Here is a 23,476-nt window from a genome sequence, read left to right as displayed (position 1 = left end):
AGACATTGGTAATATGTCAGATCAAGAGTTCAGAATGACGATTATGAACATTCTAGCCGGGCTCGAAAAAGGCATGGAAGATATTAGAAAAACCCTCTCTGGAGATATTAAAGCCCTTTCTGGAGAAATTAAAGAACTAAAATCTAACCAAGTTGAAATCAAAAAAGCTATTAATGAGGTGCAATAAAAAATGGAGGCTCTCACTGCTAGGATCAATGAGGCAGAAGAAAGAATTAGTGATATAGAAGACCAAATGACAGAGAATAAAGAAGCCGAACAAAGGAGGGACAAACAGCTACTGGACCATGAGGGGAGAATTCGAGAGATAAGTGACACCATAAGACGAAACAACATTAGAATAATTGGGATTCCAGAAGAAGAAGAAACAGAGAGGGGAGCAGAAGGTCTATTGGAGAGAATTATTGGAGAGAATTTCCCTAATATGGCAAAGGGAACAAGCATCAAAATCCAGGAGATGCAGAGAACCCCCCTCAAAGTCAACAAGAATAGGTCCACACCCCGTCACCTAATAGTAAAATTTACAAGTCTTAGTGACAAAGAGAAAATCCTGAAAGCAGCCCAAGAAAAGAAGTCTGTAACATACAATGGTAACAATATTAGATTGCCAGCAGACTTATCCACAGAGACCTGGCAGGCCAGGAAGAGCTGGCATGATATATTCAGAGCACTAAACGAGAAAAACATGCAGCCAAGAATACTCTATCCAGCTAGGCTATCATTGAAAATAGAAGGAGAGATCAAAAGCTTCCAGGACAAACAAAAACTGAAAGAATTTGCAAACACCAAACCAGCTCTCCAGGAAATATTGAAAGGGGTCCTCTAAGCAAAGAGAGAGCCTAAAAGTAGTAGATCAGAAAGGTACAGAGACAATATACAGTAACAGTCACCTTACAGACTAATAATGGCACTAAATTCATATCTCTCAATAGTTACCCTGAATGTTAATGGGCTAAATGCCCCAATCAAAAGACACAGGGTATCAGAATGGATAAAAAAACAAAACCCATCAGTATGTTGCCTACAAGAAACTCATTTTAGACGCGAAGACACCTCCAGACTTAAAGTGAGGGGGTGGAAAACAATTTACCATGCTAATGAGCATCAGAAGAAAGCTGGGGTGGCAATCCTTATATCAGATCAATTAGATTTTAAGCCAAAGACTATAATAAGAGATGAGGAAGGACACTATATCCTACTCAAAGGATCTGTCCAACAAGAAGATCTAACAATTTTAAATATCTATGCCCCTAACGTGGGAGCAGCCAACTATATCAACCAATTAATAACAAAATCAAAGAAACACATCAATAATAATACAATAATAGTAGGGGACTTGAACACTCCCCTCACTGAAATGGACAGATCATCCAAGCCAAAGATCAACAAGGAAATAAAGGCCTTAAATGACACACTGGACCAGATGGACATCACAGATATATTCAGAACATTTCATTCCAAAGCAACAGAATACACATTCTTCTCTAGTGCACATGGAACCTTCTCCAGAATAGATCACATCCTGGGTCACAAATCAGGTCTCAACCGGTATCAAAAGATTGGGATCATTCCCTGCATATTTTCAGACCACAATGCTCTGAAGCTAGAACTCAATCACAAGAGGAAAGCTGGAAAGAACCCAAATACATGGAGACTAAACAGCATCCTTCTAAAGAATGAATGGGTCAACCAGGAAATTAAAGAAGAACTGAAAAAATTCATGGAAACAAATGATAATGAAAACACAACAGTTCAAAATCTATGGGACACAGCAAAGGCAGTCCTGAGAGGAAAATATATAGCGGTACAAGCCTTTCTCAAGAAACAAGAAAGGTCCCAAGTACACAACCTAACCCTACACGTAAAGCAGCTGGAGAAAGAACAGGAAAGAAACCCTAAACCCAGCAGGAGAAGAGAAATCATAAAGATCAGAGCAGAAATCAATGAAATAGAAACCAAAAAAACAATAAAAAAATCAATGAAACTAGGAGCTGGTTCTTTGAAAGAATCAATAAGATTGATAAACCCCTGGCCAGACTCATCAAAAAGAAAAGAGAAAGGACCCAAATCAATAAAATCATGAATGAAAGAGGAGAGATCACAACTAACACCAAAGAAATACAGACAATTATAAGAACGTAGTATGAACAACTCTACGCCAACAAATTGGACAATCTGGAAGAAATGGATGCATTCCTAGAGACATATAAACTACCACAACTGAACCAGGAAGAAATAGAAAACCTGAACAGGCCCATAACCAGTAAGGAGATTGAAAGAGTCATCCAAAATCTCCAAACAAAAGCCCAGGGCCAGACGGCTTCCCAGGGGAATTCTACCAAACATTTAAAGAAGAACTCATTCCTATTCTCCTGAAACTGTTCCAAAAAATAGAAATGGAAGGAAAACTTCCAAACTCATTCTATGAGGCCAGCATCACCTTGATCCCAAAACCAGACAAGGATCCCACCAAAAAAGAGAACTACAGACCAATATCCTTGATGAACACAGACGCAAAAATTCTCGCCAAAATACTAGCCAATAGGATTCAACAGTACATTAAAAGGATTATTCACCACGATCAAGTGGGATTTATTCCAGGGCTGCAGGGTTGGTTCAACATCCGCAAATCAATCAATGTGATACAACACATTAATAAAAGAAAGAACAAGAACCATATGATACTCTCAATAGATGCTGAAAAAGCATTTGACAAAGTACAGCATCCCTTCCTGATCAAAACTCTTCAAAGTGTAGGGATAGAGGGCACATACCTCAATATTATCAAAGCCATCTATGAAAAACCCACCGCAAATATCATTCTCAATGGAGAAAAACTGAAAGCTTTTCCGTTGAGGTCAGGAACACGGCAGGGATGTCCATTATCACCACTGCTATTCAACATAGTACTAGAAGTCCTAGCCTCAGCAATCAGACAACAAAAAGAAATTAAAGGCATCCAAATTGGTAAAGAAGAAGTCAAACTATCACTCTTCGCAGATGATATGATACTATATGTGGAAAACCCAAAAGACTCCACTCCAAAACTGCTAGAACTTGTACAGGAATTCAGTAAAAGTGTCAGGATATAAAATCAATGCACAGAAATCAGTTGCATTTCTGTACACCAACAACAAGACAGAAGAAATTAAGGAGTCAATCCCATTTACAATTGTACCCAAAACTATAAGATACCTAGGAATAAACCTAACCAAAGAGGCTAAGAATCTATATACAGAAAATTATAAAGTACTCATGAAAGAAATTGAGGAAGACACAAAGAAATGGAAAAATGTTCCATGCTCCTGGATTGGAAGAATAAATATTGTGAAAATGTCCATGCTACCTAAACCAATCTACACATTTAATGCAATCCCTATCAAAATACCATCCATTTTTTTCAAAGAAATGGAACAAATAATCCTCAAATTTATATGGAACCAGAAAAGACCTCGAATAGCCAAAGGAATATTGAAAAAGAAAGCCAAAGTTGGTGGCATCACAATTCCGGACTTCAAGCTCTATTACAAAGCTGTCATCATCAAGACAACATGGTACTGGCACAAAAACAGACACATAGATCAGTGGAACAGAATAGAGAGCCCAGAAATCGACCCTCAACTCTATGGTCAACTAATCTTCGACAAAGCAGGAAAGAATGTCCAATGGAAAAAAGACAGCCTCTTCAATAAATGGTGCTGGGAAAATTGGACAGCCACATGCAGAAAAATGAAATTGGACCACTTCCTTACACCACACACGAAAATAGACTCCAAATAGATGAAGGACCTCAATGTGAGAAAGGAATCCATCAAAATCCTTGAGGAGAGTGCAGGCAGCAACCTCTTCGACCTCAGCTGTAGCAACATCTTCCTAGGAACAACGGCAAAGGCAAGGGAAGCAAGGGCAAAAATGAACTATTGGGACTTCATCAAGATCAAAAGCTTTTGCACAGCAAAGGAAACAGTTAACAAAACCAAAAGACAACTGACAGAATGGGAGAAGATATTTGCAAACGACATATCAGATAAAGGGCTAGTATCCAAAATCTATAAGGAACTTAGCAAACTCAACACCCAAAGAACAAACAATCCAATCAAGAAATGGGCAGAGGACATGAACAGACATTTCTGCAAAGAAGATATCCAGATGGCCAACAGACACATGAAAAAGTGCTCCACGTCACTCGGCATCAGGGAAATACAAATCAAAACCACAATGAGATATCACCTCACACCAGTCAGAATGGCTAAAATTAACAAGTCAGGAAATGACAGATGCTGGCGAGGATGCGGAGAAAGGGGAACCCTCCTCCACTGTTGGTGGGAATGCAAGCTGGTGCAACCACTCTGGAAAACAGCATGGAGGTTCCTCAAAATGTTGAAAATAGAACTACCCTATGACCCAGCAATTGCACTACTGGGTATTTACCCTAAAGATACAGACGTAGTGATCCGAAGGGGCACGTGTACCCGAATGTTTATAGCAGCAATGTCTACAATAGCCAAACTATGGAAAGAACCTAGATGTCCATCAACAGATGAATGGATCAAGAAGATGTGGTATATATACACAATGGAATACTATGCAGCCATCAAAAGAAATGAAATCTTGCCATTTGCGACGACGTGGATGGAACTAGAGCGTATCATGCTTAGTGAAATAAGTCAATCAGAGAAAGACAACTATCACATGATCTCCCTGATATGAGGACATGGAGAAGCAACATGGGGTTTAGGGGGATAGGAGAAGAATAAATGAAACAAGATGGGATTGGGAGGGAGACAAACCATAAATGACTCTTAATCTCACAAAACAAACTGGGGGTTGCTGGGGGGAGGTGGGATTGGGAGAGGGGGAGGGGGCTATGGACATTGGGGAGGGGAGGCGAACCATAAGAGACTATGGACTCTGAAAAACAACCTGAGGGTTTTGAAGGGTCAGGGGTGGGAGGTTGGGGGAACAGGTGGTGGGTAATAGGGAGGGCACGTTTTGCATGGAGCACTGGGTGTTGTGCAAAAACAATGAATACTGTTATGCTGAAAAAAATAAAATGGGAAAAAAAAGAATTAAAAAGATCTACATATATGTTGGCTATAAGAAATACATTTTAAATATAAAGACACAGATAATGTAAAAGTAAAAGAAGGGAAAACGTTAGAACAATCTAACCCTAATTGGAAGAAAGCTGGAGTACTATCAATAACAAAACAGATTTTATTTATTTTTTTTAAAGATTTTATTTATTTATTTGACAGAGAGAGATCACAAGTAGACAGAGAGGCAGGCAGAGAGAGAGAGAGGGAAGCAGGCTCACTGCTGAGCAGAAAGCCTGATGCGGGACTCGATCCCAGGACCCTGAGATCATGACTTGAGCCGAAGGCAGCGGCTTAACCCACTGAGCCACCCAGGCGCCCCAAAAAAACAGATTTTAGAGCAAATAACAAGGATACAGACAACATTTTCACAGTAATAAAGGGATCAATTCATCAAGGGGATCTAGTGATTCTAAATGTTTGTGCCCTTAATAACAGAGCTTCAAAATACATGGAGTAAGAACTGATAGACCTATAGGAAGAAACAGGTAAATCCAGAATTATTGTCAGAGGTTTCAATACCACTCTCTCAAGTATTGATACAACAAAACAGAAAATCAGAAAGCGTTTAGAAGACTTGAGAAACACAACCAATTTGATCTGGTTGGCATTTATATTAATATCCCATTCACAAATAGAAGAATCTACATTCTCTTAAAATGGACAGGCCAGATTCAGGCCCATAAAAGCCATCTCAGTAGATTAAAAAATGATTAAAAGTAATAGTAATAAAAATTAAATTCTTTGATATTGTGAAATCAAACCAAAATGCAAAAACAAAAAGATGTCTGTAAAATTCCCAAATATTTGGAAAATAAGTAACATTAAATAAATAACAGTAAAGAACCCATAAATCAAAGAAGAAAACAAAAGGGAAATTAAAATTTATTTTGAACTGAATGGAAATGAAAACGAAAACTTAAGTTATCAAACACAGGTAAACCACTAAATCAGTAGTTAAGGGGAATACTTATATTACAAGAAAAATGTCAAATCAACAACTTCACCTACTACCTTAAAAATCTGGAAAAAAGAGGAGTGAACTAAATCCAAAGTCAGTCAAAGAAAAGAAATAACAAAGATCCCAACAGAACTCAGTGAAACAGAAAATAATAGTGAAAACTGATGAAATGAAAGTTGATTGGTTTGAAAAGGTAAATAAATTACATAACCTTCTAGTCAGATCAGTCAGAAAATAAAAGAAAGATAAGGGAAACTACCAAAATGCAGAATGAGACAGCGATATCACTACACTTTCCACAGATATTAAAAGAATAATTATAGAATGTTACAAACAACTTCTTGTAGTAAACTCTGTAACTTATATGAAATTGGCAAATTCCTCCAAACATACAAGCCTCGACCTGAATAACCCTGTATCTAATCAGACAATTAAACTGGTAGTTAGGTTGGGGGAACAGGTGGTGGGTAATGGGGAGGGCACGTTTTGCATGGAGCACTGGGTGTTGTGCAAAAAGAATGAATACTGTTACACTGAAAAAATAAATAAAATGAAAAAAAAAAAAGCAGAAGGGAAAAGTAGAAAAAAAAAAACTGGTAGTTAAAACCTTCTTACAGGAAAAACTCTAAGCCCAGAATTCACCATTTTACTGGTGAATTCTACTAAATAATTAAGGAAGAAATATTATTAATTCTACCCAAATTCTTTTAGAAAACAGAAAAGGGGCAAAATAGTTTACAATTTACTTTCTGTGGCCAGAATTGACCCTAATAATGAAAACAGATGAAAGTATCACAAGAAAACTACAGATCAGACAAACACAGATACAAAAATTCTAAACAAAATTTTAACACATCATATCCAACAATGTATTAAAAAAAAAAAGATAATGCATCATGAGCACATGGGATTTATTTACTCTGGGAATGTAAGTTTTTTGTAATCATTTGGAAATTGACCAATGCAATTTATCATATTTTTAATGCAATTTATCATATTAAACTAAGAAACATAAATTGTACGATCATTTCAATAGACTCAGAAAATTCAAAGTCCATTTCTAATTAAAACAAAACAAAATCTCTCAGCAAACAAACTTTCAGTCTTTCGTCATTAAGTATGATGGTACCTAAAGAACGAGCACTGTGCTGGGGGCAGAACTGATTGTAAAGCCTGGCTTTACCAGATACTGGTTGTAGGACTTTGGGAAAGTCACACACCTCTTTGGGACTCACTTACTTGATCTCTAAAACCAGGCTGGTAATCATTTGCAGAGCAAAGTTAGAAAAATAACGGCACTTGTTCCTTCGCCCCTCATTCCCCAGAATCCATTTCAACAACTATCCATGCAGAAAAATACTTCCACAGAACTAAGGTTTCTGGGTAAGGGATTAGATTATAGCACCTGGGTGAAGCACAAAAAAATAGGAAAACCTATGGTAAGCAGGTTAAGAAAGACAGATCCACTATCCTAATCCTCCCTGTGGAAGGAGAGAGAGGTGTGTGCCTGACTTCCCTAGAAACCCTGTAGCTGCCCTGTTCCAGCACCTGGCCAACTCCCTTGGATATAGGTGGCTCCCAGCAGACTCTTGAGATGCTAGGCCCCCAGCTAGGACCACCAGCCATCAAGGCTCCAGGAGCTTCCATGGCACCAGGCTCCCATCCCGTCCTGGTGCCTGCCAGTTCCAACAGGCCCAGGGGGTGTCCCTGTGGCCCGGGCTCCCCTTGGCCTCGGCGCCAGGCTGACTACCACAGACCCAGATTCCCAGACTGCCTTAAAGCAACACCAGCCCCCACAGAGCCCAGCTCTAGGACAGCATAGCTTCTTGGCTATGTCTGACATTGAGAACTCAGAGAGAGCCCTCAGGAGTTACAACCTCATGGAACTCTCTTAAAAGTCCCTTTTCTCATCTTCTCCAGTGTGCCTGAATCATTTCCAAATCCCTCTTCCTCAGCACTGAATACAAAACTGTCTCACTAGAGATAATAGGTCTCACTCTCACTAGAAAAGGCAATTCCTTCATTTTCTTGACTTCAGTCCTAGAGAGAATATATTTCAGACTCAAGTATTCAAATATGTGACCTGTAGGCCTTTCCAAGCGGAAAAGGTTAAATCTTCTTCTGAATTAACTAACCCTTTGATATAGGACTTTGAAGATTGAACTCAGAGAATCAGAAATTTTTTCAGTTACAATTTACTATCATTCCCTACTGAAAATCATAAACAAACAAGCAAACAAAAAGAACCCCACAGGCCTGGGCATCAGGTGGCAATCACTAAACAATGAAACCTCAAAAGCCTTCCCATGTCAGATGAGAGTTAAGTCTCCAAAGGCATTTGGAAAATCCATTTCTCTCCTCTGTCGCACTATCCCAACAAAATGGGAAGTCACAGGCTTCCTACTTACCTGTGTAGAGGTCCGTATCTGTGTACTCATCCACTTTCTTGTGCTGTAGAATATAGTCCGAGACCTTGGTCCCAATTGCTGGCTGAACGTCCACCCACTCCAAGGAGACGACCGTGCTGGATGGCTCTACTGTTGGGGACAGACGAAGCCTAGAAAGGGTGACAGGGAAGGCTGGTTGTTCTCCAGCAGTATGGTCTGCTCCCCCAGAGTCTGCATGTCTTAAGATGAAAAGCACAGGATTCAGGCTCAAGTCCTGTTTTGACCCACCAACAAGCCTTTGTATGGACCCTAGCAATTCGTTACACCTCTTTCAGCCTCCCTTCTTTGTCCATAAAGCAAGGTTGAGAAGAGCTACCTTTCAGGATCAATGTGGGATCCAATAAATTAATCCAAGTCCACAATACATGCTCACAGAAAACTGATTAACTTTCCATTTGTCTAAACCGCATTCTCAGCAGTGCTTCATCGTCAATTAAATTGACAATGCCTTCAAACACAGTAGCCTCAACCCTCTTGTCATCCTTTCCAATCCAATAGATCAGTCAACTCTTTAATATCCTTAATCAATACTTCCTCAGAGAGGGTAGGAGTCCCAGAAAATCCTTTTACATGCTAAGACAGAGCAGAATGATTGAAGGTTGTAACTGGAAAGATGCTTCGAGGCTGGGAAGTGCAATCACCTCATTTCAAAGATGGGAAAGTAAGGCCCAGAAAAGGAAAATTATTTGCAAAAAAATCACCCAGCAAGTTGGGGACAGAACCATGATGGTAGTAACTTTGCTTATACCCAGCCCAGATTCCTTCTCTCTTTCCACTACACAATACAGTACCTCTTCAAGAACTATCTTACAGTGCAATCTCCCCAACACACACAGAGAGGGGTGTTAAGGGACTCTGCCCCCCCATATTAGCTCCTGCCTCACTCTCCTATGTTCCTCACAGCATTGTCTGTCTTAATCCTGTTCCAGCAGTCAAGATGGCCTCATTTAACGTCCTCAAATGGTCAATTTACCACGTAAGGGTAAGACCACATGTGGTCTTCCGTTTGCCTGAACCATGACTGGTGCCATTTGTCATCTGGAAAACTACTCCCATTTAGGTCTTTTCAGAGAGACTTCCCTAACTCCCTCCCCTCCAACAAACACACCAACTCCCATTCTTCTCTCTTCTAATACTTATTTTTTCTTTCATATTTTTATCAACCTTTTAAACTGTATCATTTTTTCCTGTTTTTGCTTTGATAGCTGTCCCCTCACTAAATGGTCAACTCCCCAAGTGCACAGACTATCTTGTTCCCTGATGAATTCCCAGTGTCTGACACATAGCAGGTGTTCAAAAATTATTTGTTGAATGAATGAATAAATGAAATGACATTTCTTTGAAAAGGTTCTATGCTCTCTTTTTCTCAGTGGCCCCAATTTCCAACAGTAGTCAGTGCCCAGTAAACCCTTCCTGAACGGATGAGTGAAGAAGTAAACACAAACCCAGGGCATCATTTTAAAAAGCTGATTTCTATTCTGCCAAAACTGCCTGCTTTCTCAAAGAGGTAGGTTCCAGCGACTTCAGGGATCTGGTGACATGCTCTGGAAACAGAAGCAAGCCATGGCCTGGGCTGGAAGGACAGAACTGTCAGTCCATGGAAAGGGTGGCCAAAGGAAGAGGGACCATACATACGTACACGGGCTGCGGGAGGGGGCTGCAGTTGGGCAGCCCACTGGCATCAAAGGCGCTGAGGTCACATCTGCACCAGTCATCGATTACGTCCCCTTTCCCCGAGCACCAATAGGAGCTCATCAGTGCACTCTTGAAGGCCTGAAATAAAGGAGGGCAGAAGAGATGACGATGACCATGGTGGAGACATTTAGAGTGATGGTCCCAGCGACCACGACAGCAGCTGACCCAAACTTCACAGCAATCCACCTAGGCACAGGACACCATCTCCTGCCCAAACACCTAGCACTCTACCACCAGGTTCTCCCAATCTGGACCATTCTCTCCCCAGCAGCCGGAATAATCATTTAGGCAGGACGGCAGTAATAGCCATGACTGAAAACCTCCTCTGGGGCCTGGTACTCTACCTGAATTAACTTATCTAATCTTCTCCACTCCCGTGCAATAGATATTATCATTATTATTATCATCATTTCCCATTCTACCAATGAAGGCACATGGAGGTAACTGGCCTGAGGTTCACAACCAGTAAAGTGATGGTGCCTGGATCTGAGGAAAGCAGTGTGGCTCCAGAAACTCCCTCAAACTCTTTTCATTTTTTTAATAGTAGTCTCCAGTGTACAATATGAGTATTCAATGATTCCACACACTACTCCGTGCTTTCATACCAAGTGTAGTCACTGCCTCTTGCTGTACTGACCACACGCCTCCCTGCATAGAAACCTTCAGAGGTTCCCCACGGCTCCCAGAATAAAGTCTAAGCTTCTTACTCGAGCTCCTGACCGCTTCTTCAGCATCATCGGTCACCACTCTAATTTCTCCTTGCATGTCACCCTCCACCCCCATGCAACCACTAACATTCCCACCAACAGTAAATTCCTGTTTATGGAAAGGGCGCTCTAAACTAGGAAAACAGATGGCTTCTGTAAAGGGCCAGATAGCAAATAATTTTGGCTTTGTGGCCAGGTAGTCTCTGCCACAATTACTTAGCTCTGCCCTTGTAGCATGAAAGCAACATAGATAATACTTCAAATGAATGGGCATGATTGGGTTCTGATAAAACTTTATTTACAAAGACAGGAAGCAGGCTAAGTTTGGTCTAGGTCCACCATTTGCTGACTCTTGCTCTAAATGATGATCAACATCCCATATAATTGATTTTTTCATTATGTTCAGTTAACCACTCTATAGTACATTATTAGTTTTTGATGTAGTGTTCAATGATTCATTAGTTGCATGTAACACCCAGTGCTCATCACAACACGTGCTCTCCTTAATACCTATCCCCAGCTACCCCATCCCCCTACCAAAAACAAAACAAAACCCCCCTAACATTCTATATAATTGCAATGTGTCTCAGTGTCTTTTAAAATTAAAAAAACAAAAAACAAAAAACAACTTTTCTCCCTGCTGGAATATTCCCTGCCTCCCTTTCTTATACTCCATTTCACTCTCCTGGTCTTAAATGATACATGCTTTTGCTCCAGGAATCTGACACCTTGAGTTTCTTAAGCCTTGAACCATGCTCCTCTCCTGGACACCATAACACACTAGATGACACCTACTGTCCCATTCCCTTTCCTGTCTCATTCAACAGATTCTGCTCACACCAAGGGTACAGGCCATGCCTTATTCCAGCAAGTATTCTCAGAGGACTTGGCACAAATATCCAGTCAATATTTACTGAATAAATAAATGAACACTGAAAAACATCATTAGGCTCATGCTTGGGTTCAGGTGTGCGTCATGCTTTAGTCACTCCATTTATGCTGATGTTCAAGGCACTGGGATTCAGAATGTTTGACAGACCTTTTTTTAAACTTAGGGACTTTAGAGAATATTGATCTCTTACCCTTTATCAGGTAACAAACCCTATGTCCTTTCTTCTTCTTTTATGTTTATTGCTGTGTACCTTTTTTTTAAAGATTTTATTTATTTCTTTGACAAGTAGGCAGAGCAGCAGGCAGAGAGAGAGGAGGAAGCAGGCTTCCCGCTGAGCAGAGAGCCTGATGCGGGGCTCGATCCAAGGACCCTGGGATCATGACCTGAGCCGAAGGCAGAGGCTTCAACCCGCTGAGCCACCCAAGCGCCCTGCTGTGTACTTTTTAAATGAGAGTTTCATACTGCCTATATCCAAGGACACCTGGTTAGCCAGGTGTCACTTTTTCCTCCTCGCCATTGTCAAGTCTCAGGTGTAACACATTTGTGCAAAGTGGGTCTGGGATCAACATCCTTAGCTACCCAAAACACAGATCTAGGTGGAGGTGTGTATCAAGAACGCTGTTATAGCCACGCACCCAGCCATCTTGCAAATCTCTTGCTTCAGTACTGTTTGGGGAGATATGCAGTGACGTGGAATGAACTAGAGGGTAGTTTGCTAAGTGAAATAAGTCAATCAGAGAAAGACAATTATCATATGATCCCTCTGATATGAGGAATTTGAGAGGCAGGACAGGGGGTCATAGTGGGTAGGGAGAGAAAAAATGAAACAAAATGGGATCAGGAGAGAGACAAACCATAAAGACTTTTAATTTCAGGAAACAAACTGAGGGTTGCAGGGGGGTAAGGGTGGGTAGGGATGGGTGGCTGGGTTATGAACACTGGGGAGGGTATGTGATATGGTGAGTGCTGTGAAATGTATAAGGCTGATGATTCAGACCTGTACCCCTGGGGGAAATAATACATTATATGTTAATTTTTTTAAAATGTGAAAAAAAAAAAAGTGGGCAGAACAGACCCAAGGACACCCTGCCTTCCAGTCTCTGACCACCCTCCAACCTCTTCCAGTCACAACCTTCAGAACCATCTGCTCAGCCACCCTCTATCTCCGGGACCAGCCAACACTGTATTCTGAGCTTAGCTCCTCATTGCTGGTCAAATACAAGTTTCTAGACTTGTCAGTTACTGCACCAATGTGCAGGCTGCCATGAACTACCTGGTCAACCTGCGTCTGTGGGCCCCCGACACCTACCTCCCTCTGGGCTTCTCTTTCCACCTCGACAATGTGGCTCTGGAGGGTGTGGGCCACTTCTGTGAGTTCACTGAGGAGAAACGCAAAGGCACTGAGCATCTCTTAAAGATGCAAAACCAGCCCGGCAGCTGCGGTCTCCTCAAAACATTCAAAAGCCTTCCCAGGATGAGTGGAGTAAAACTTTAGATGCCGCAGAAGCCATGGTGGTTCTGGAGAAGACCCTGAACCAGACCCTTTTGGAGTTGAGCCCTGCGTTCTGCCCAAGAGGCCCCAGCTCTGGGACTTCCTGGTGAACCACTTCCCAGATGAGGAGGTGAAACTCATCCAGAAGATGGCTACCACCTGACTCACCTTGTGGTTCTGCTGCCCTGCCCCTCCCCCACTGGGCTGGGCTCCTATCTCTTTTTTTTTTTTAATATTTTATTTATTTGACAGAGAGAGATCACAAGTAGGCAGAGAGGCAGGCAGAGAGAGAGGAGGAAGCAGGCTCCCCGCGGAGCAGAGAGCCCGATGAGGGGCTCGATCCCAGGACCGTGAGATCATGACCTGAGCTGAAGGCAGAGACTTTAACCCACTGAGCCACCCAGGCACCCCTGGGCTCCTATCTCTTTGAAGGCTCACCCGCAAGCACAACTAAAAGCCTCTGGAGCCCTGCAGCCTTCGAGGACCCTCCATGGCACTGCCCCCCCCCCCCCCCCGTAGGGGCTTCACCCTACGCCTCAACCTGTGGCTACTCTCCCTGTGGCCACCAGGCAGCTTTTTAACCACCCCAGATCCCTTTCCCAAACTGTGGGCCAAAAGGAAACAAGAAAGCTTTTTAGAGGAAAAAAAACAAACAAAAAAGAATGCTATTGCATGAGCCTTCATCACTTTTCTCTCAGTGCCCCTGATAAGGAAGCTCCAAGACACCTGCTGAATGTTCTCACCCATATTCTCTGCTAGGGAATGAACAAGTTATCCCATTTCTCCTGAATTAAGCATAGTGACTTAAGACTTAAAAAAAAGAATTATAATAAAAGCTAATGTTCATGAAGCACCTATTACACAGTGTAGACACTTTAAGGGCATTAAAAAATGTAATTCTCATGATGGTACTGAGATACAGAATCACGGTCTTCATTTACAGGTGTAAGAACTAGGAATTAGAGCAGTGAAACGATTTTCCCCAGATGGCACAGCAATCCAAGTATTGGAAGCAGAATCCCAACCCAGATCTCTGTGACTCACAAACACAGGCCTTTTCTGTTTAACCATGTGAGGCAGTGGGGTAGACCCCAAGTAAGGTTGCCAGATTCTGTAAATACAAATACAGGAGGCCTAGTTAAAATCAAATTTCAAGTGAACAAGCTTTTTTTAAAGATTTTATTTATTTATTTGACACACAGAGAGAGAGATCACAAGTAGACAGAGAGGCAGACAGAGAGAGGGGGAAACAGGCTCCCCACTGAGCAGAGAGTCCGATGCGGGGCTCAATCCCAGGACCCTGAGATCATGACCTGAGCTGAAGGCAGAGGCTTAAACCACTGAGCCACCCAGGTGCCCTAAGATTTTTTTTTTTTTTTTTTAATTTAAGTACATCTCTTTCAGTGTTTGCATAAAGTATGTAGGCCAGAGTTTGGCACAGAGTCATAGCACTATTCCTACCACAAGCCAGAACATATGTTGCAAACAAATGTCCGTTATTCAGCACTGGGTGGGGGTCCCATGAGGACAGACACCAAATGGGATCGCATGAGGTCATGCTGACTGATGGACCTTTCTCTCCCTCCACTTGCAGGTTCCCCTTTACTAAAACTAATGTGCAAAATGGCTCATGGCTTAAGATTCTGTAACATCTCCAGGCAGCACTAAAGGCTTAATACTATGTTGGTGAAATCCAGGGCCATGGGTGAAAGTGACCCAGATGGTAAGAGACCGCTTTGACTCTAGCAAGGAGAGGAGAGGGAACATCCTGTTTTGTTTGTGTATGTGCTTTTGTTTTTGTGTGAGTGTGTGTTTTGTAATCAATAGTTGCTTGAGTTTGTGGAAAACAAAACAGGAAATCTCTCTGGACTCTGTGAGTTTCACCATCCAAGCTGCTCTTGGGAAGAAATCCTGCCTGGGAGTCTCCACATCTACTGGCTCTTTCCCAGACCAAGAGGAACAGAATGGGGACTGGTGTAATGGCCAGGCAAACCCTGGAGAGATCACAAACACACCCTGATAAAAGGCCTACATCAAAGCGGGGGCCCTGGCTAGGCGGCAGAAGCCAGCATTGTGTCACGGCAGGATCACTCTTTCCTTCTGTCTCCAGCCCTTGCAACATCCCATCCCGAATCCAATTAGATCCCAGGGGAGGAGAATCATAGAATGTTCCAGCTCCAAGGGACTCTGTAAATCATCTAATCTAATCCATTGGACAGATCAGAGACAGTGGCTCAGAAAGGCTCGTGGGATGGCCCAAGGTGAGAGAGGAACTTTGTGATGAAATGATTCTATTCCTCCATTTAATCCTAAAATTACCCTTGGAGATGGATGTCCGATCCCCATTCACAAGTGAGAGTGGAAGACGAGCGACTTGAACCGAAGTCCATCTGAATCCTGGCACCCTGGACCTTCCCGGGTCACACAGGAATAATAAATGCCAAGATTTCATCCAAAACATCCTTTTCAGCTGGTCTGTTTGGATCACGTGCTCATGTGTTGTTTGTGCGTGTCCATGAGTGCGTATGCCTCTGTGTGTGTGTGTGTGTGTGTGTGTGTGTGTGTGTGTGTTCTCAGAGGAAAATGAAACCTTACACTGGAGGCATTGTTGACTCCTGGCTTTGGAGTCCATGAAGGGACTTAAGAAACAAATGCTGCACTTAAACAAGGGTAAGGACTACATTTGCATGACCGTTGGTTTTCATAACAAAGAAATGCTTCCAACTTCTTGCTAATTAGCTAGCAAACCAAACTGGTCAGGAGGAGAATACAGCCACAAAAATGTTAAGCAATCAAAATAAACTAGGATTTATTTCTGACTGGATGGTTATTTCCCTATTTGAACTTGCTCAGTTTAAATTATTGAGTTACTCCTTTCTTTAAGCCTTAGTTTCTCCATCTGTAAAATGAGGATGCGGAAGATGTATTTTTTTTTAAGGATTTTATTTATTTGTTTGTCAGGCAGAGATCACAAGTAGGCAGAGAGAAAGGGGGAAGCAGGCTCCCTGCTGAGCAGAGAGCCCCATGCGGGGCTCAATCCCAGGACCCTGGGACCATGACCTGAGCTGAAGGCAGAGGCTTTAAAACCACTGAACCACCCAGGCACCCTTTTAAAAGTTTAGTGAATCTCACTAAACATTCACTGATCTTCCCACTCCACACCAACTGCTGTCTAGATGCTAAGAAATGAGATGAAAAAGACGCAGCAGCTAACTTCAAAGGGTTCACAGTTTAATGGTGAAGACAAATAATCACCACGATTATGGTTCAAATGCCATGAAATAATACACACAAGTGGCTGGGGGAATACCAAGGAAGACGTTCTTTCAGCTCTAAAATTCTGACAATGCCATCAGAATGTTAAACTTAATACTCCTGTATTTGATTAAGAGACTTGGGACCATCTATATAGAATATCACTAAACCCGTGAATTAAATTCCATACTCCCATACTTACAATGCCTTAATTTTTACACTAAAAATCAGACTCAGAGGTTGACTCCAAGTCTGTTATTTTTGATATTGAAATGATTCTGGTCCGTCTGACCAAAAAGATGCCCTGAAGTCTTCATTCAAAGCTTAATGGATTTCATTATTTCCACGGTGCTATTAAGGTTGGTCTCATGGCTGTTCAATCCTCCTCTCTAGGCAGTTGTCACAGCCTCTGGACTGGCCTTCAAGCTTCAGTGTCAACTTTTCCAGACTCTGCTTTCCCCGCTTTCTGTAACATCAATACTGATTCCACCCTCTTTCTTGGACTCCTTAAAAGTCCCACCTCCTTCTGGTTAAAGCCTCTGCTTCTTAATCTGACATTCAAAACCCTTTGTTGTTCAGCACGTGGCTCCTCTCCAAGGAGAGGAGTGGCTCTCCCCACTGTACCCACTCCAGGGTCTGGCACATACTAAGCCTCCTCTTATGCTGAGCTTTTGTTCTAAAATGCCCTTTCCCTATTTTTTGCTCCTTGCTGAATTCGAGGAAACTATCCACGAAGACCCTGCTACACTTGAGAAATGTTGTCTCTACCACCACTCAATTTTTGCCCATTTCACTTCTCCTTGTGATTTGTTTATTTCTGTGTCCTTCTTGCTTATTATACTGTGAACTCCTCCAGTCCGAGGTAATGTATTTGACTAATATCTGTGCCCCCAGCACTAAGCAAAAGAGCAACACATAGTAAGGTCCCAAAAATATGTGTTGAATTTCATAGATATGTAATAGGATGCTCTGCCAGGCATTAAAATTATACACTTGCCACTGCTTTTCTTTGCTAGCAAAAAAAGATGACAGAAATGCAACCAGTCACCATAAAAAAACTAAATGTCCATGAAGCCACTGAAGGTACATTGGAGTGCGATATGGAGATAGAATCTCTTCTGAAGACATTTATAATTACTGCTTGGAGGAGGGTAGGTGGAAAGCTTTTTGCCAGGGGGTGCTTAGGTCTCAATAAGAATCTCTTGGGTCTCTAGAGAGAGATGAGAAGAAGAGAGATGGGCCTCGTTGACATCCCAGCTTTGTAGAGAGACTAATTCCTGAGCCCATGCCATACATCTGATCGGTCCGATTTGACTAGGATTGATGACCATAGGAAGGACTGAAGAGGACACCATGTCAGTGTTTATGTGGAGGCAGAACTAATGGTCTCCAGCTCAGCCTGCACCTCTGGGATAGACCCTACCTGGGTCATTTGCCATCTAGTCATCAGCACACTCCCTAGCAGTGGCTGTAGGAGAATTCAAACACTCATTTCCCTGGTAGTTACAGGAGTCAGAGGCCAGGGACTGGAGCCCCCATTCTTTGAGAACAGAACCAAAAATATTGGTGCGCCCTGACCTTGAGGAGATTAGCTGGTCATTTTGTTGGAAATCAGTGACTGCATAATTAAGCAGCCTATGTTAGAAAGCATTTGGGGAAAGAAGTGAATCATGTTAGTTGACTTAAGTCTTCTTATTCTCAAACAGAGGAGGAAGGCAGAGATAGTGACTTGAAAACATGACCCCAGATATCTCTGACATTTCCATCATCATGAAGTGATCTAAGTTCTCTCCCCTTGGGTCCAGGCTCTACAACTGCAACCAAAAGAAGTACTACTGCTTCAATTTCTGGCCCCAAGCCTTAAGAAACTGGCAGCTTCCCCATCATGTCTCTGGAGATACTCACTCTTGGAGCCCAACCACCATGCTGTGAGGAAGCCCAGACCACATGGACAGACCACATAAAGGTATTCCAGCCAAGAGACCTAACAGTCCCCAGCCAACATCCAGGGTCATCTGTTGGATATGTGAGCACAGAAGCCTTTAAGATAATTCCAGCTGTAGCCACCAACTGATTGTAACCACATGAGAGACCCAGGTAAGAACTATGAAGCTCAACCTGTAGAGCCGTTAGAGAGACTAATGAAATGATCATTATTGTTTTAAGCCAACAATTTCTGGGATTACATGGCAATAAGTAACTGGGACAGGAGGTAATTCACCTCTGAGCAATCCTGACACATTGCTTAGAGGAAGTAGCAACTGGGGAAGAGCCCATCATAGGGATTTAGAAACCTTAGACTACATACATATCTCAGGAGCTAGAGGGCTCATGACGTGCATACACACATACTCAATGTCACAGATCCCTGGTATATCAGATCAGGAAAAGCCCTGAAAGGTGATACTGACCTTCACAATTTTGCAGACTAAGAGGCCCAAAGAGGGGAAGAGACTTGTCCAAATTTACATCACAAGAATCTGGCAGAAAATAAACCAAGTTTTTCATATAAATAACATTCAGTATATGAGGCTGTCTACCTTTGGACCTGGTTTCAAGCCACTATTTGCTATGCTGCTGGACAGGAAACAACCTTAATAACAATACTTACTGAGAACATACTAAGCACTTTAATACACGTTATCTCATTTCATCTTACTGTTACCTTATGAGGCCGATTCTGTTACCATTCCCATTTTACAGATGAAGAAACAGATTCAAAGCGTGCAGCGGCCTATTTGAAGTCACTGGCTATGAAATGGTAGAACAACTTGATCTTGGGTTATTGGATCCTGAAGCCCAGTCTCTCAGTCTTGACCATTATGAGCAAGCAATATTCTCACCAAGTAGAGGAGGTCAGTAGCAGTACGTAACATTTACTGAGTGCCTATAAGCCCAGCACTGTTACACTTTCCACGTGTTACTCCTCACAATAACTCTAAGTATGTTAGATATATCGGCTCATTTAATTTTCCCAACAACCTGTGACATTCTATTTTACATTTGTGCCCAAGGACATAGGGTTGATCAGTGACACAGTCAGTATTTTCACCCGGGAAGTCTAGCTCTAGAGCCTGTGTCTCCAAAGACAACCTTTGATGGACACAACCCATGTTTTTTAAAGTTATTTATATGCTGATTCCCTCCACCTTTGGTGTAGATTGTGATCTCTCACTGGATCCATGGGAATAGACCAATGAAAATGCCATATGTAATTTCCATTTTTTCAATCAAATGTCAGCGATGTCTTATAGTTTAATTTAATAGGAGCCACAGGAATGAATACAATTCCATGGGAGGCAGATATAGAGCAGGAAAAAAGTCCAAGACAGCAGAATCCCAGGGACCCTAACTTTTTCTGAGTAACTTGCTATGTGACCTCAGTAAGTTATTTACCCTCTCTGGGCCTTCCTGTCACCTGGAATGTCTTCAGCTTGTAGAGCAGGGGAGACTCTGCATGTTGGGGGCGGGGGGCGGGGGGACATGGGAACTCTTTGTACTTTATGCCCCATTTTGCTAGGAATCTAAAACTGACCAAAAGAAAATAAAGCCTATATTTAAAACCTCCTGCCAGCTAACATGCTTTCTGTAGAAGAGGTCTCACAGACTTTGAGCATGCCATGAATGGCTTCTGAAGAAAGAGCAGTGTAGCATGAAGGGTAGAGATGCCTATTAAGCATATCCTTATTCTAGCCTGGTGCTAGGACATCTGTCTGTTAGCTCTCATAAGCCTCTCAACAACGTGTTCCTGCTGTATGCGGCTCTTACTGTCTGCAGTGATCCTTACAGATGAGCCAGTGTAGAGTCAGAGAAAAGATGGCAGCCCAGCGTCCCCCAGATAGAACACAATAGAGCAGAGTCTCTAACTCTGAATCCAAAGCTTCAGCCCCTGACTTCCCCTGTCCCATGCATCATTTTCACCTGCTAAGTCAGATTGCTCTATGCACAAGGCCACACAGTGAAGGGACACTAACTGGCAAAGACCCATTTCCTATATGAGAAATTGTGCAGCTCAATCTATGGCTCCATAAATCACAGAAATGACACCTAATTTCCCCTGTCAGGGTAAACTTCTCTTTTCAAGCCTTCTCCCCTGAATGATGAGAGCGCAACAAAACAGCTTGTTCATCTGGGTGATGGGGGAAGACATTCGATGGCAGCCAAACCCTCCTCTTGCCACACTTATCTCTGCTAATGAAAAAATATTAGAAAAATAAATAGACACCCCACTGAGATGCTCCTGTGTGGGGCACTGTCAGCTGTCTGTTTCTCACGATGTACAGAGACAAGATGATAAGGTTACATGATCCTCAAGAAAGGAGCTGCTTTTCTTGTCAAGTCACCACATATTTCAGTTCTCATCTATCTCATCTAGATGATGAAGTGCTAGGTTTCAAGGTTTCAATGCATGAAAAATAACAGGAAGCATTTTTGAGCGATACCTATATGCCAGACACAGTGCTCATTTTTTGCCAGGCAGAGAAGCATTTTATCGGTACCGCAATGCCATGATTTGGGTTCTCCTATCACTCTCCTTATACAGAGGAGGAGACTGAGGCCACAGAGAGTTCGGGCTCCTTTCCTTTGTGACAGTCAGTATTCGCCAAAGCAAAATTCAAACTCAAGCTCCTCCCACTCCTAAATGCATTACCACTATGAGCGAATTTAATCCTCAGACAAGCCCATATATTACATTGTGCTGTCTCCATAAAATCTTTGAAAAGGTTGAAACTTAAAAAAGTTTGGGTCACGTATGACTGAGTGACTTGAACAACGTCACAAACCTAGGATAATTCAGAGTTAGGATTCAAACACCAGACTGAGTCCCAAGACTGAATGTCTCTTTTCTGCCCCATTTTCCCTAAAGACTTAAGATAGGTGGGGCTTGAGGTGCATGGCATAGTCTCAGAACAAGCCAGGGTGAATGGTTAACCTTGTTCTGTTCAGTCCTAAATCCTTACTGGCCGGAACAACACTCCAAAGTGTGTTTCTAGGAATATGAATTCAGTGGGATGCTAGATGATTTTAAAGTTAAAAAAAAAGGGGGTGGGAGTGTTTGGAAAGGTGGTCTTTATGGTCAAATAACTTGGAAAAGACTAGATTTTTTTTAAAAAGTAGATTACTCTACGTAGAACTTTCCAGAGCCATTCATATACTAATGGTCAATGGGAGACCCTAAGAAATGCATAAAGCGCAGCATTTCCCAAACATCTGTGTCCATGGAAATTATTTCCCCCCCACGTGGCATCTGGGGATCTGGTGCTTGGCAGAATCTTCTCCATATTGTGCTCCTCTAGATTCTAGGCTGGACACAATGCTCTCTGCCAAGAGCTACTCAGGAAAGAGAGCTCATCCCAGCTCTGTCAGTAACTGTGCAACTTTGGCCAAGTCTGTCTTCCTCTCAGGGACTTAGCTATCTTGTCTATAAAATAAGGGTGTTGAATATTTTTATTGCGAGGCTCTAACCTTCTGGCAACACTATGAGTGCTAGAAGTATTTGTAACTCCCACAGATGCTACTCCAACTCCTGCTGACTCTTCCCCAGGCATCCAGCTCAGGTGCTTGCAGTCTAGGCCCTGGACCACTGATGACCTGAGCCCCCCCCATGACTGGCCTCCTGGCCACAGATTCTGCCACATCCCACTAGGTGGCTAGGAGTCATTTGGAGGTCTTCATGCTGATATCAGGCCCTCCACATCTCTGCTTCTCATTCCAGCATCCCCTCTTGCCACCACTATTTTTAGACGCTATTCTCCAGCCGTGCTATCTCACCTTTAGCCATTTCTATGCTATTTCCGCTCCTGGAACTCTTCCCTCATCCCATAATTTCCCCCACTGCCTAATCTGTCAAGTCTCAGTTTGGAAACCACCTCCTTGACCCCTCCAAAGCTGGAATAGAACTCTTCCTTTGTAACGCATCTTCTTTGACCTCCCCCATCATAAAACTTATTTTACTGTGTTGTATTTTATTGTCTGTTTCATTGTTTATCTGTCTCTTCTTATAGATTGTGTACAAATTGAAGTTGGAGCCCTCCTGTCTGTTTTGTTTGTTATTTAATCCCTAGTACCTGACATAGAGCAGGGGCTGTAATTGATTAATCAATTGGTCTATCATAAAATAATGAATGTTAAGAAACGTAATCTTGTTGTATCTCTTGTCCCTTTTGGCCTTAGCTTAGAAAATTCCTCTTCTGCCCAGGGCCTTAGGACAATTCTATGTTTTTAACCTTTTCCATGCTTCTATCACAGGCTAACTTTACTTCTAAGACCAGTCCAGGAGATCTAAGAGCCAAAGCTCTCAACTTTTAAAACCCTTCCATATCATCTTGTAAAATATGGAAGGGTTTTTTTCAGCTTTTCACACAAAACGTAGCAAATACCAGAAGGGACCAGTGCAAAATTACTTTGAAGTATATTTGTTAAATATTTATGCAAACTGTATATTCTACTCTACAATACACTTGAGTTGGTTTTAATATTAAAACGATGACATTTTCCCCCCAAACATGTTTGTCACAGTGTGATCTCTGGACCTCTGCCTTCCGTAATGACCTGAAGCGCTTACTAGAAATTCAGATTCCCAGGCCAAACCCGGCCACACTGAAACAGAATCCTGGGAGAGCTGATCCAGGATCTGATTTCATATACTCCCACGTGAGCCTTATATACTATTAGTTCAAGAATCCCCTATCTCCTTATCTTATGGCTTTGGATATATCTCGGCATATCATAGTATATCCCCCTGGGTTAAGGTACTCCAGTTTGAGAATAAAAACCTATGGGATTTTATTTTAATAGGTATCTTTCAGGTATCAGATACAGCAAACAGTTTGGCAGGCATGTCTGAACAAAATAATCCTGTGGCTTTAGCCAAATGTGGTGGGACTAAAATTCATTTCTTGTCCTAAACTGG

General features: G+C 42.2%; 1 protein-coding gene across 3 annotated transcripts in view; it reads right to left on the bottom strand.

The window, feature by feature from the left end:
- The window catches only part of ASTN2 (astrotactin 2), an 875,241-nt gene that overhangs the window by 142,259 nt on the left and 709,506 nt on the right, over positions 1–23,476 (bottom strand). For all 3 annotated transcript variants that reach the window (XM_046023052.1, XM_046023053.1, XM_046023054.1), the window contains 2 exons: positions 10,162–10,295; positions 8,484–8,632 (listed from right to left, as the gene is read on the bottom strand). In XM_046023052.1, the coding sequence (XP_045879008.1) occupies positions 8,484–8,632; positions 10,162–10,295 (283 nt within the window). The remainder of the gene's footprint in view (positions 1–8,483; positions 8,633–10,161; positions 10,296–23,476) is intronic.

This window comes from Meles meles, chromosome 11 (genome assembly GCF_922984935.1).
Source record: "Meles meles chromosome 11, mMelMel3.1 paternal haplotype, whole genome shotgun sequence".
Lineage (NCBI taxonomy): Eukaryota > Metazoa > Chordata > Mammalia > Carnivora > Mustelidae > Meles > Meles meles.
Note: the sequence above shows the minus strand (reverse complement) of the source record. Positions and strands in the feature narration are given on the sequence as shown.